Raw genomic sequence first — 14,326 nt, forward strand, 5'->3', positions numbered from 1 at the left:
GAACATTGAATTGATTGGGTCAAATGCAGACAGACTAATTTCACTGCAGGAACATCAAAGTATAAAGTAAACAATTTTGAATGAATGAATGAATGAATTAATATTGTTTATTTGAGCATAATAAAGCAGCAGTTTAGCAGTTTAACGTTCAGCTATAAGGAAACATGCCAAATTGTTTATTTCCTGAACACAAGGGCTACGTTAGGCCATAACCGACGCCAAAACAACAACAAAACAACAGCAGTTTCAATTCACTAGAGCCAGTCTCCAGAAAAAAAAGACCAGTAACTGATGAATAGAACCTTCACATCAACTTGTCCGCACAGCAACCAAGTGTCAGATACAAAAACAATTACGTTAACAACAAATAAACAGTTACAAGAACAACAGAAGGTGTAAACTCAACTAAACACAAAATATCAGATAATTTCAGTAAATATCCACAAACTACATAGACACTGGCAACCCGGGTTGTGACTGTAGCCGGTGCAAGAAGTGGGTGATATCTTCCTGCGGACTGTGTGATAAAGAAGATGGTGCATGCGGTGCCAGGATGTGCTAAGCGTCATAGACCATAGACTGTATATATAAATGGACAAAGCTAATCCGCAAGCCGCCATGTTCCAAAAAGGAAGTGATCATGGGTGCGCTTCCGGCTCCATTAACTCCAATTCGCTTTACATTAGAAAACTGTCGACCCGCTCACAGTAAATGCTGCTGTCAGACTTGTCATTTTGGCCTTAATATGTTGGTATTACTACATAGAAGAGGGGCCGATGTTTACACATTTGTAGGTAATCACAAACTGCAGAGTAAGAAGTCATTTTGCACATATGTTGAGGTCCTGTAAGGCTTCAAATGTATTGATTTTGATAAAGATTTGTGCTGAATTTTGTTCCATAGAAACGACTGAATCTAGTTGTTTTGATTTGTATATTTTTGTTTGCTCACTTTTACTTTTCAGCGCCGTTCAAAAATGTAGTGGAGTAGAAAGTACAGATACTGCTCTCAAATAAAGTGAAGTAAAAGTAAAAATTATCTACTTTAAACTTGACTTACTTTCCACCAGTTCATATAACCCACAGCCTGTTAAAGATACCTGCTCTGATGTCCTCTGTGCTGTGGACACCTGCGCAGACACACACCTGCACAAAACTGTTGGTAACTTTCATTAATGAAGTTTGTCCCGGCTTGTTATATAAGTTTATTTTTTAAAACAATTCTCTTGAACCATGGTTGAAAAGCAATGTCCGACTTTCATTGGTTAGATTTCATAGAATGTTTATTTATTATTACTTTTGTCAGATTCAAGTTATTTTGTGGCGATTATGAGTTTTTCTTTCATTAACCGAAGGGACCAACAGTTTTGTCCATGTGTGTCCCAGAATGGAATAAATATGATCAGGATGCAGAAGGTTTGTGTGCAGCCATTCTGGGGTAGGTTATATTTGCTAAACTGAAGAGAATGAATTAGTCCAACAAATGAATTCAGCTTATGAGTAGACCAAGTACTTTTACATTAAAACTAAATTACTCTAGTAGTTGTAGAAAGAGAGAATAAAAAGTAATTGGCAGAAATACTAGGCTACTAAATGAAATGTGTGGAGGCAACATCTGATTTAAAGTTATGCAAGAGACAAAACAAATCATTTTCAAGGTAAGAGTGAGGTAAGACCATGTACAAACTCTATGTACAATCGTTTTGTACAAGACAATATAATTATCAGCAGATTATATTTGACAGATTTGACAGGCAGGTAGATCAACTCAGCAGCATCAGTCCATGGATGCAGCTTCGGCCGTGTCCCAATTCGCCAAAATGCCCTTAAATGCACTGTTTGAAGTGTGCGTCGAAGGGCATTACGTCACTTCCGGTGTGACAAGTGCTGTCTCATTTCATGCACCCGACGAATGCGCCAGACAAATGTGCCCTGCGTTTCCATGGAGATCAACCATAGCCGAAGCGTGCATCCATGCTATATCCCATCATGCACTGCACTTACGCAAAAAAGAGAAGAAAATGGAGTCTGCTACGTGATGCACGTTCAAATGTTCGTACTGGTTTACGTCCCCTACAACAGTGCGACATGAAACTGTTACATTTGAATGAAACTCTGTACAGGCCGTGTGTTTGTTTTGGGGAATCAAACGTTACATTGAATGAAGGAATGTGCAGTTATTCCCAGACAATAATAAGAAGAAGAATACGTTATTATCATTAGAAATTTTTATTGCAATAATAAGAATAACGCAAGAATGTTCGTGTCTGGTGTAAGCGTCAAAGACCAAGAGTCTGAAACATAAAGTCAGAAGGTTTAATGAGTTCTACAGGTAAAGTGAACAATGAAGCAACAGACTCTCAGGAAAGGACAGAAGAGAGTCCTGAGATGTGACTGTGACAGCTTTTATAGGGTCCCCCAATAAAATGAAATGAACTGGCACAGAGCATAGAAGGCAAACAGCGCCCTCTACTGGTGTTAAAGTGGTTTAGCCATAGATCAAATTAAACCTGCCCAAATACAGAACTGTTAAACTGCAATATCCCACTTTATGTACAACTAATCAGTGTTTTCTGGTTTATGGACTATGAATGTAAAAATGATATCGTTACCTCTGTACCTCTGTCTCTGTCATTACATTTTAACAAGGTATATTTTGTTAAAGTTATGTAGAAACTACAATTGGGAAAAGGTCGCTGAAAGGTCACTCCCGTCCAGGGGCCAAGTTTGTATTTTGGACGGTGTTGCCATGGCGATGCCTGGAAAAACTCCTGTTTTTGCATTTTGTGTATCAGTTCTTCCACTGTGTGTAGACTTTTACTGTTCAGTGACAAGTACAGCCCAAAGCTGCAATAACACGGACAAAACTGGCACGTTAGCGCCTAGTGCCAGGTTGGCCGAGTGCGAAGCACGGCCCACGAGGGCCGTTCGATGCCACTTGCGGCTTTTATTATTATTATTATTATTATTATTATTATTATTATTATTATTATTATTATTATTATTATTATGCTATAGTTGATTATTGTACTGCCAAAGAATAATTAAATATGGCAAGGACTGACTCATGACTTGTCACCCTGGTCAAAAGCAAAAGTCTGATAAAATGTGCCAAAAGGCCTGGCTGGTACAAGTACAAGTCTTTACTGGTTGATGCAGTGAATTCTTCTCTGAAGTTCAAGGCTATTCTTTAACATGACTATGAGAGGAAAAGACTGTTTTCCTCAAGTCACTCCTGAAACTGTGATGAAAGGTGAGCTCCACACAGTCTTTCCCTTCTTTTTTAAAATGTTACTGCAATTTGTATTATGTATTTTCATTATTCATATTTTGACAAGGGCAATTTTTGAGCCAAATTCACATGAAGCCAGTGGGTTGGAGTAGGCTATAGGCTACTTATTGATACAATAGGCAAGTAGCCCAACCTAAAAGCAAACAACATTCAAATAATATACTGACAGTTATAAAGGGAATTTTAAAACTTTGTTTTCCAATTATGAATTATTATTTTCTCATGACTAAAACTGTCTGTACAGCTTTTTACACCAAAAATATTGGATAGACAACGCTAATTTAGAAGATGCCAGTTAGTATCCCTACATTAAAGGTGCTGCACCTGACTTTACTGTCTTTACATTTGGTAAATAATTTTTGTGGATTTTCTATTCCATCTTGAATTTAAGGAGGTTGTACAGGGTTAGGATTCTTTACTTTGGCTAAGAATCATTTGAAGAGGGGCCAGTTTTTTATGGATATTTTATTATATGTGTATGGTATTTACCTAAAATAACACAATCGGTCAATCAAGAAAACCAAAACAAAATTAGGATGTCACAGAAGATTACCATAAAAAATCTAAATCTAAATCTGATCGTTTAGCCATGACTGTCTAGTTTGTTGGAGAGAGGAAGAAGGGAGGGGATAAAAAAGAGCTGTACTCTCTAGAGCACACCCACTTCCCGTAAAACAGAAGCGAAACAAAATAGAGACCGACTTCAGCCAGCAGAAGCCCGACGCACGAGCAGCTCTCTGGGTACAGGCACAGCTCTGTAAAGCCTCTCTACCACCATGGAAGGTATTATTTGTAGTGATTTGTTCCTAACTAATAGTTTACATACAATCTCACATCTATCGACTTCGCTCCGAGGCTTCATTGCAAAGTTCAAGTAACTGGAGCGGGTAAATTATTAGTGAAATAGCTCATTCGTTGCAGAGTGCGTTATTTTAGTAGTTTAGACCTGTATTTCATCACGTTGTGCGCTGTTTTGAAGCCTATCCGGTGTTACATAGCCTCGTGCACTGCTGTTCTGTGTTGGTAGTGCGCCCTCTACTGGTCACATGACAGCATAACAATCTTATCTCGTGTAATTGCGCACTTACTAAAAAGGACAGACTTTCCTTTCATTGGACATTCAGGGTGAAAGATCGTGTCATTTTACTTTTTTTTAGGCTATAGTATAATGTAAACTGTAATGTATTTTTGCTTCCTCAATGGCTCACTTTGTTTTCCTTATTTTGAACTAAACTTTTATAATATTGTGTTTTTTCTTTGTCTGGGGCTGTGCAAATTTATACTCTAGTAAAAGTACAGTTACTTGGTTAATATTGCACTCAATTACAAGTACAAGTGGTCTACTGTTTCCGAAATGGTATTAAATGTAAAAAGTATCTTTAATAAATAGTCTACTAGTCAGTTTACTAGCAGGGCCTGCCCTAGCTTAGCTGAGTTTGTCTCTGGGGCCCCCAACAGTGGATGCCTCCTGGCTCAGCTATTGGGGATTCACAATTGACAACATTATGACTCTGCTCTCATCACCTTGACGTATTTGTATTTATGTGACCAACATCAGACTGAAAATGTACAGAATGTCACAACTACCACAGTCACAAGAACAGTACACAAACATATGTTCCAGTTGGCAACAGTGGGCTTACATTTACATTATGTCGGGCCCTTGCACCGGTGTAAACACATAGCTGCCCTCACCTCTGCCCAACTCAAAAACAAATGTAGCAGCAACAGATATTTTGCTACTATAGATATAAAACAAATGTAATGGTTTTAGAAGGATATCTAGGCTGCTGTAAACACACCAGCCCTGTGTCCAATAAAACTTGATATATTATATTATTTTCAGTGTAAATGTATGGGCTCTTGGGGCCCCGCTGCTGGCCTCGGGGCCCTAAGCAGCTGCTTCGTCTGCTTATAGGCTGGGCCAGCCCTGGGTACTAGTTACTTTACAATTTGGAGAGCAGAGTGGTTATGTTTTTGGATGAATAAAGAAGCAGAGACAGATGGGACCTTAAAATGTCACTAATCACAATTATCTGACTATAGTTATACTCGATTACAAGAACAAGTTTCCAATTCTACTCTAAAAAGTAGTCACCCCAAAAATCTACTCAGTTACAGTAACATATAATTATGCTACTCTCCGTCCCTACTTTAAACTAAAATGTGTAGTACTAATACAAATGTTGCTTTATTTTTTTAGACACTCGAAGAATTGTCCTGATCGGCAAAAGTGGCAGTGGAAAAAGCAACCTGGCCAATACAATTTTTGGAGATTCAGTTTTCAACGTGAACCACAGCAGCGACTCCAAATCCAATTTCTCCCAGGCCAAAACTAGAGTCATGAACGGACTGACCTTAACGTTGATCGACACCCCCGGTATTTACAACATCGACCGTACCCAGGAGGAAATTCAGCGTGAAATATTTAGCTGTTATATCGAATCTTCCCCCGGACCCCACGCCTTTATTTTCGTGCTACTGGTTGAGAAGTTCACGGAGCAAGAACAAGCTATCGTCGATCAGATTCAGCGGGATTTCGGTGATGATGTTTTCAGATACACCACCGTAGTTTTCACGCACGGAGACCAGCTGCCAGAAACGATGAAAATTAGTGAGTTTGTGAGTCAAAGCAATGGGTTAAGAGACCTGGTCCAGAAATGTGGTAATCGATGCTATGTGATTGACAACAAGTACTGGAATAACACTATGCTAAATGAATATCGAAGCAACAGGTTTCAAATTCAACAGATTCTCCATTCGATAGAAAGTACGTGCCGACAAAACAGCAATGGCTACTTTGTTAATGAGATGTTGCAACAAGTGGAAATAGATATTCAAAAGGAGCAAGATCGTATACGCAAATCTGGAGGCCGGGCTGCGGGGGAGAGCAGAGACGAAGCAAAGCAAATCGTTCTTCAAAACTACATGAAAAGACAGAGGAAAAAGCGTTTTCTGAAATATGCAATAATTGTTTCAGGTATTTCTGTCATCTCGTATATATTGATGTCTAAAGTGGTCGGTTTTTTCATGGGTACAGTGGCGTCAGAGGGGGCCCCAGTTGGAAGTGAGGTCCTGTCCTCTTCAGTGGTGGAGGTGGTGCAGGACGCAGTGGCACCGATAAAAAGCGCTTTAGATTACGTCATAGAAATAATAGAAGCTGTGTTTAACAGGCGCACGCGGCTTCAATACAACAAGACGGACGCCCTGTAACAATTTAGGCAGTTAGTAAAGGGCCCATATTACACTATTTTCTGATGGTATATTATAATGTTTCCTCATCAAAAACATACCTGGAGTTGTGTTTTGTTTCATTCACACATGTTTAACGCACAAACCCTGTATATTTAGGCTTGAGTTGATCATTTCAGCTCTGGACTTGCCTATCTCTGCTAAACAAAAGGTAAAAAGTAACTTGAAAACTACCACTTCATGACATCACAAGGTGGAAGAGAGCATTTTGGGCATTGGGGATGTCGACAGCAATAGACTAATAAAGTAAAGTAAAGTAATAAAGTGTTACTCAAAAGTGCGTGTGTGTTTTTGAGGAGGAACAACATTCTAACAACAAAGTATTTGGCGTAATGTAGGACCTTTTTAAGTGACAACATTTCTTCTAACTCTGATTTTCTGTAAAATACAAACTGCTAATCCTGAAGTTTAGACCTCTACAAACATGTTCTGAAATGCATGGGATTCTTGGATTAGTTCAACAGTTCACATTTCAAACTTCATCATGTAACTAAGGAGTGAATGGACGACACACCACATTGTTTTATTATTGTTTAATTATTCAGTTTTTTCAGATACGTTGTGAATGTGATTATCTGAAGTATCATTTGTCATTAAACACTTTCAATATTTTTGTACCTGATCACAAAAAAAAAACTTTGAATAAAATGAATAAATAAAAGAACCAGTGAACTCTTTGTGGTTTATGATTAATATCTCACTAAAAATATTACGGTGAAAATCAGCGTTGCACTTTTCTATGGTGTATCTGTCACAAATGGAGTTTTTTTTTTCTTTTTTTTAAACTTGGGCTGTAATGTTCCTCAGTATGGCATTAAACCTATCTTGCTTTTATTCAAATATATGTTTTTATTGCTTGAAAATGCATTGAAAGACATACAAATTTACTGTGAGCTGGGTCACTTCTCTGCAGATACTTGGCAGAGATACTGTGGATTATTCCAGACAAGCAATAACATCACCATAGACACAAGTAGGTGGATGGACCCAACTTTTCTCAACCAGAAAAGTGACATAGTATACCTTTAGTGATGATAGGAGTGTCATGTACTGTAAAGAAGTCATTTGTCTTGAATTGAAATAGCTTTTTTCTTATATAATGACAAAGCATTGACACAAGCAGGGTATGTCTAGTTCTTGTCACACGGAGATAATCACAGTTATTTGGGTTTAGAAGAATCCCGTCTGGATGGTTGTTGTTCTTGTTAGGCCAGTTTCAAACACTGACAGCGGAGTGGCCTTGTCTGGAACATATTTGGTTGTGTTCAGACAGAGTAAGTTCAGGGGATTTTGAACAGTTCCTTCAAGTGAACAGCTGGAACCAGATCTGTTTTTAAAAGAAGTCAATTTTATACATTTTTAGACAGATTAACACTGAACACAATAATTAGTACAGGACATATATAGACTTTATACATTATGGTACAGAAGCAGAGCAAGCAACACAAGGGAGAGCTTTGTGCACCAAAAAAATCGTATTAGCAGTTTTTTAATTATTATTATTATTATTATTATTATTATTATTATTATTATTATTATTATTATTATTTTGCAACGTTTTATTTAGATAATGCATAATTTCAGAGGGATTAGTTTGTAGATGAAATGAATTCGGCATATAAATAAATAAATAAATAAATAAATAAAGAAGAAAGAAAGAAAGAAAGTCTTTTGAACGGCTCTTTGAAAGGAACGAGTCCAAAAGATTCGGATCCCATGAAAAGAGCCGAAAGTCCCATTACTTATTGAAATAAAAACTTGAGTCAACAAACTTGTTTCTTTTAGCCACCGTGAGCTGCCGTGTAAAAGAGGAAGTGAAGAGGAGGAGTTTGATCCTGAGAGCTGTGCGTGAGAGCCGGAGGAGTCATGGACGGTAAGATACGTTTTTCCACTCTCTGCCTGTAAGATTTTAGTTTTTACTGTTGCATTTGTTTTAAAAGGTTGACAAAAGTATATTAATTAAACTACGGCCTAACATTTTAACATAGCTTAAACAACATGTTGAAGTATTTGCAGATCTTGCTTGTTTTTGTTGCTTTCACTTTCAAGTTTTTACACTGCGACAAACAAAATCCATTAACTTATTGGATCTGTTGAGTAACCAAAAACTGTAAGAGAAAATAATATTACTCAAGTAGTGGTCCAAGAATTTAGTCAAGTAAGAATAAAAAGTGTTTGGGAAAAGTACTACCCATGTAATTTAACTTTATAATTTGAAGTTAATGTAACTGGAAGAATAAAAGAGTAAATAATGTACCAAATCTGGTATTTTTAAAGGATAGACACAAAAATAAACAAACAAAATCATATCTGAAGGAGACAAGACGCCTAGATAGTATGTATGTATGTATGTATGTATGTATGTTCTTTTTCAGTTTAGACTCCATACAACAGGCACGCCCAAACTGTGGCCCGGGGTCCAAATGCGGACCTCAGACCAATTTTTCTTGGCCCTCAAGCTTACAGGTTTTTACTTTAAAAGTTTACTGCACATTTCTGAAAATCTACTTTAACAAGCTCATATCAAATATTTAATGTGTCCCATTGAGGATGTAAGCATGAATAAAGGTCTAACTTGTAATAATAACACAGATTTGAAGTATTCACTGTATTTGCAACCAGTCTATGACCCTCAGTCGGCCCTTAGCTTCATTTGTGTTTTTATATGTGGCCTTTAATGAGAAAAGCTTGGATGCAAACTGCGAAACATTGATTTCATTTTTCTTTTATTCTAGTGCAAAATTCCACCCGGATCGTGGTTCTTGGGAAAACCGGCAATGGGAAGAGTAGCCTGGCTAACACCATTCTCGGAGAGGACGCTTTCCACATCAGCCACGCCGCAGTTTCAGACCAGAACTTTTGTCGTGCAGAATCCAGGATTATTCAAGGAAAACCAGTGACTTTAATAGACACGCCGGGCTTTTTTGACACCTGTGCTTCTGAAGAATTATTTAAAATGCAATTAGCTCAATGCTTCACACAAACTGCACCAGGGCCCCATGCTATTCTAATTGTGCTCAAAGTAGAGAGGTACACCGCCCAGGAGCAAGACCTGCTCAAGAAAATTAGCCAATATTTTTCAGAGGAAGCATTTAAATTCGCCATAGTTGTATTCACGCACGGTGATCAGCTGGAGCCGAACCAGACCATTGAAGATTTTGTTCAACCGAATCAGGCGCTTAGAAATTTGGTCCAGAAATGTGGAGGTAGATGCCATGTTGTTGATAATAAACACTGGAACAAACCTAGTGAGGATAAGATGAGAAGTAACGACTTTCAGGTTGCAAAAATACTCGGTACAGTTGATAGCATCGTTAAGGCGAATAACAATGGCTACTACACAAATGATATATTCCAAAAAGTCATGCAGGAGTTGGAGAGAGAGGAGGAAAGAATCAGGCAAACTGCGACGACCGAAATGTCCCAAACTGAAATCAGATCACAAGCCAGAAATAGCATTTACAAATTGCTTTTGATCAAGTTTGCAGGGGTAGCGACAGGGGCGCTAATAGGGGCCTTCCTGGGGATAGTGGATATGGTGAGGGCCACTATAGAGAACTGGAATGATGGTGATGGTTCGTCTGGATTTTCAGGAATGATAGCGGTGTCTGCAGCCCAGAGAGGGGCAGTACAAGGGGGCATAGCGGGCTACCAGGCGGCCCTTGAGGCAACCAGCGTGAACGAAGCAGTGGAGAGGACTTTTGAAAATCTCACTAGAAATAGGAGGCAGTGATAATAGAGAGTTGTCTCGCATTAGGGCTGCAATGAACAATTATTTTAGTGGTTGACAAGTCAGGGATTATTTTCTAGATTGATTTTTATTGAATTATAATAATATGTACTGTTTATCTTTCAATGGGTGTATTGTAAAACCTAGAAATATTTCGTCTTCTGTTGCTACTGTCTCAATCTCTGCAACAGAAGCTCAGTTGGTAGTGTCAAGTCCACTGATCCGAAGGTTGAGATTCACTGACCCACAAGTTAGTGGTGCAACTCCAGCTGCCACAGATGACTGCTGGTATTGCATCCTTGGGCAAGACACTTAACCCACCCAGACAAGTTCAAAGTACTCAAATTAAGAACATTTAAATTTGAGTAGATTTGACTTGACAGGAAAACTATTCTTTCAATGGATTTTTTTTTCTTGATGTGATTTGTTTGTTTGCCTGGGGTACAGGACACAGATGAGTGACACTTTTGTCCTGAGGGTTATTATTATTCTATTATTGTAGTATTTTACTGCTTAATGTGCTTAAATTGCCCTTCAGAGACAAATAAAATGAAGTTGATTGATTAACGTCTCATTTTAAGTGAAAAGAGGTATGTTTTTTTTCTTATTAGTGTAAGTAGATGTGTGTTTGTTTTTTTTGTTTTTTTTACTATTTTTAGAGCAAAAAGGCGTATTCTATTGATAGACAATTTTACTTGTCATGTGAAATTTACTCAAATAAAGATAACACTTTATTTAGGTAATTTTAGCACATTTTACTTTTTGCAGAGTGGGTCAAATGCAGCGAGAATAAATTTCCCCCTCAACGCAGTATGCCTTAATCAGTGGTGGAATGTAACAAAGTAAAAGTAAAGTACTGTACTTAAGTAGAATTTTTTTGATTAAGTTTTCGAGTTCAAGCTTTGGCATTAAACAAACAAAAATAAAACACAAAATGCATAAAGACAATTCAGAAACAGATTTGTCTTGTGACTGTTGACCAAAATATGTATAATTTGTTTTATCAGTTTAAAGTACATTTTTACATGGGTACTTAAATAATTTTACCTAAGTCAGTTTTTTGATGTTTTACTTTCTCTTGAGTAATTTTTATCTCTGTATCTACTTTTACTTATGTAACAAAACTGAGTAATTCATCCACCACTGACCTTTGAAGTTTCATCTTATCTTAAATGCACAATAAGAATAATTTAGCCACATGACTTTCTGATGACAGCATAAATGAATGTCTAGGCTGATCCAATGTGTGGTTTGCAACAGTTAACGTGTTTTTTTTGTTTTTTTTTAATGTTGGTTTTGCAATAATGCTATGAGTTTATGTCGACAAAACTCTTTCCCACAGAATCAACATATTCCTGTAAGTCACATGCAAAGTTCCCCCTGCAGTAGAACCGGTTTGGTGACACTTGAGCTGTTCTATATGTGGGTTTAAACCTCAACCACTGTGCAGACAATGTACAAACAATGAATAGTCTAGTGTTATGCAAAGACTATTGAGAATACCTCCTCCTTGTCCTGTGTCAGAGTAGTTAAAAAGAATGTGTTTCAGTTAAACGTCAAAGAGAAAACAGACTTTGTGGGACAGTTGAGGAAGTGAATTTCAATATGGATGGTAAGTTGAAAACCAAAAAAATAATTCCATAACTGTCTATGTAGTGTCCAACATTATTAGTCATGTGCACAGGTGGGTAGTACCAAGTAGTTATATTTACTTGATTAACACCCCTGCTGGGAAATGCTTTCTCTTAACAACATGTCATTTAAACCTGCAGAGTTTGATAATCATTTTGTTGTCAGGGACAGGCAAAGCTTGAGAACAATTGGGGATTTGTTTGCACATGGTGTTATTCCTGTTTTCAAGATCTACTTTCTATATTTAATTTTCAGGCCTTAAATCTACTTAGATACTTAAAAATTCATCACTGTATCAATTCAAATTCTCTTTCAAGTCCAGCCTCACCTCTTCCGTTAGGCATGGATCTTCTTTGTCTTTTTACCAAAAAAAAAAAAAAATAAAATAAAATAAAAAATCAAAACAACATATTTCTTTAGCAAAAGAAAATTTCAATTCTGTCAATTGGACAAAATGTTTTCAGACTGACGTTTTGCAGCTCATCCAAGCTGCTTCTTCAGAGCCTTTGTCATGTTATGTAGTGGTAGTTTGCATTTTAACAGCTAACTCTAACTATATTTTTGATGAGGAAACAACAACAGTTCAGAAAATACCCTGCATATTTAGACTGAGCTCTTCTCTCAGACAGAAAACACTGCTCCACCTTGTGATGTCATGTGGTAATACTGTTTTTCAACTCAATGCACCTTCGCGAGAATAATTTGGATAATTTCAGCCCTGGAATTGTCCATCTCTAATGAAGAAAAGCTAAAAGGAGCTGTTAACTTGACAAACTACTGCTTCATGACATCATAAGGTGCAACAGAGCATTTTGAGCTTTGGAGATACAGACAGACAAAAAGGGTTACTCAAATGTGTGGATAAAACTAAACAAATCTCCAGGTATGTTTTTGAGGAGGTAACAGCATTATAACATGGCTAAAAGCTCACAAGAGTCAAGTTTGTGTAATATAAGATCTTTAGAGGTGCACCATGTTTTTACATTTGTCCACTTGGTCAATTTTTTATACTAAATAACAAAGTTATACATGTTGATGGGGCAACAACACACTGCACCGGTGTACCCAAGACATATTCAGTTGAGGTGAATAATATTCAAATGTCTAACTTGGACTTGCACTCTCTCTTTCTTCTTGTAGGTGAGTGCAGGATTGTCCTTCTGGGCAAAACAGGATCAGGAAAAAGCAGCCTGGCCAACACAATTCTTGGGGTTGAAGACTTGTTCACAGTTTCAGATAAATCAGTCTCTGAGACGTCGACTTGTCAATCAGAAACTGGAAACATCTACAACAAAACCATCAAACTGGTGGACACCCCTGGAGTCTTTGACACCAACCCAAGAAGCAACGATCTGAGCCCAGAGCTGCTGAGGTGTCTATTAGAATGTGCCCCTGGACCTCATGCCTTTCTACTGGTGCTTAAAGTGGAGAGGTTCACCAAACAGGAGCAGGCTGTGGTGGATCTGATACTCAAGTACTTCTCTGAGGAGGCTCTGAAATACACCACACTGGTCTTCACTAACGGTGACCAGCTAAAGAAGGGGGCTACCATAAAGGAATGGGCCATAGATAATGAAGCCCTAAGCACCCTGATTCAGAAATGTGGAGGTCGCTGTCATGTGTTTGACAATAAACAGTGGAACAACAGCCAGGATCCATACAGGAACAACCAGCACCAGATCAGAGAGCTGCTCAAAACCATCGACCAAACTGTGCAGAAGAACGGAGGGACATGCTACACCAATGAGATGTTAACAATGATTAATGAGGATATACAAGAAGAGGTGAGAAATAACTCTGCTTCAAGCAACTTAGCCCTGGCAGACATTTGGCAAAGGGCCAAAGAGGTGGTGTACAACAAACTCATGAGAAATATGGAGGGTGCTTTGACTGGGGTCGTTCTGGGGGCTCTTCTGGGAGTGACAGTGATGGTGACTCTTGTAATGATGCGCTCTCCAGGCCTGCTGCAGTGTGTGGCTGCGGCTGTGACAGGAGCAGGGGTGGGGGGGTTTACAGGGGGACAGGTGGGGGCCTGGGTGTCCGATAGGTGGAGCTCGCCCACAGAGATGGTGCAAGACAGTGTGGTGTTCATCAGAGAAGTGGAGACACTGATGACACAGGCCAACAGCACTGCCATTGCCGGACGTGCCTTAGTCCATACAGTCACTGGAGGCAGTGCAGCCAGTGCAGTGACTGAAGTCAGTACAGCCAGTCCATAAGTTCCACTTTTGTTTAGTTTCACTTCAAACAGAGTTATCAAAATCAATATTCAACAGGTTTTATCCACAGCACTTATCAATAATGACATGATCCATCAAACTTTATTTTTACTATTTGAAGCATTATTGCCTTTTTATTATCAAATATGGTGAATTACGGATATTCATTTTCAATAGACTTTTCACAGAGATGTCTGGCTAT

At 38.3% G+C, this 14,326-nt stretch overlaps 3 protein-coding genes across 4 annotated transcripts in view; 2 read left to right on the forward strand and 1 right to left on the reverse strand.

The window, feature by feature from the left end:
* LOC117386461 (acidic leucine-rich nuclear phosphoprotein 32 family member D-like) overlaps positions 1 to 14,326 on the reverse strand; it is a 146,332-nt gene that overhangs the window by 26,816 nt on the left and 105,190 nt on the right. The window lies entirely within an intron of this gene.
* On the forward strand, positions 3,950 to 7,380 carry LOC117386279 (GTPase IMAP family member 7-like). The gene is made up of 2 exons (XM_033983618.2): positions 3,950 to 4,074; positions 5,495 to 7,380. The coding sequence occupies exons 1-2, from the start codon at positions 4,068 to 4,070 to the stop codon at positions 6,502 to 6,504; spliced, it is 1,017 nt and encodes a 338-aa protein (XP_033839509.1). The 5' UTR covers positions 3,950 to 4,067; the 3' UTR covers positions 6,505 to 7,380.
* Positions 8,341 to 14,124, forward strand: LOC117386706 (uncharacterized). Its single transcript, XM_055229202.1, has 5 exons — positions 8,341 to 8,416; positions 9,279 to 10,272; positions 10,465 to 10,475; positions 11,811 to 11,885; positions 13,046 to 14,124. The coding sequence occupies exons 1-5, from the start codon at positions 8,410 to 8,412 to the stop codon at positions 14,122 to 14,124; spliced, it is 2,166 nt and encodes a 721-aa protein (XP_055085177.1). The 5' UTR covers positions 8,341 to 8,409.

The sequence above is a fragment of the Periophthalmus magnuspinnatus genome, chromosome 18 (genome assembly GCF_009829125.3).
Source record: "Periophthalmus magnuspinnatus isolate fPerMag1 chromosome 18, fPerMag1.2.pri, whole genome shotgun sequence".
Taxonomy (NCBI): domain Eukaryota; kingdom Metazoa; phylum Chordata; class Actinopteri; order Gobiiformes; family Gobiidae; genus Periophthalmus; species Periophthalmus magnuspinnatus.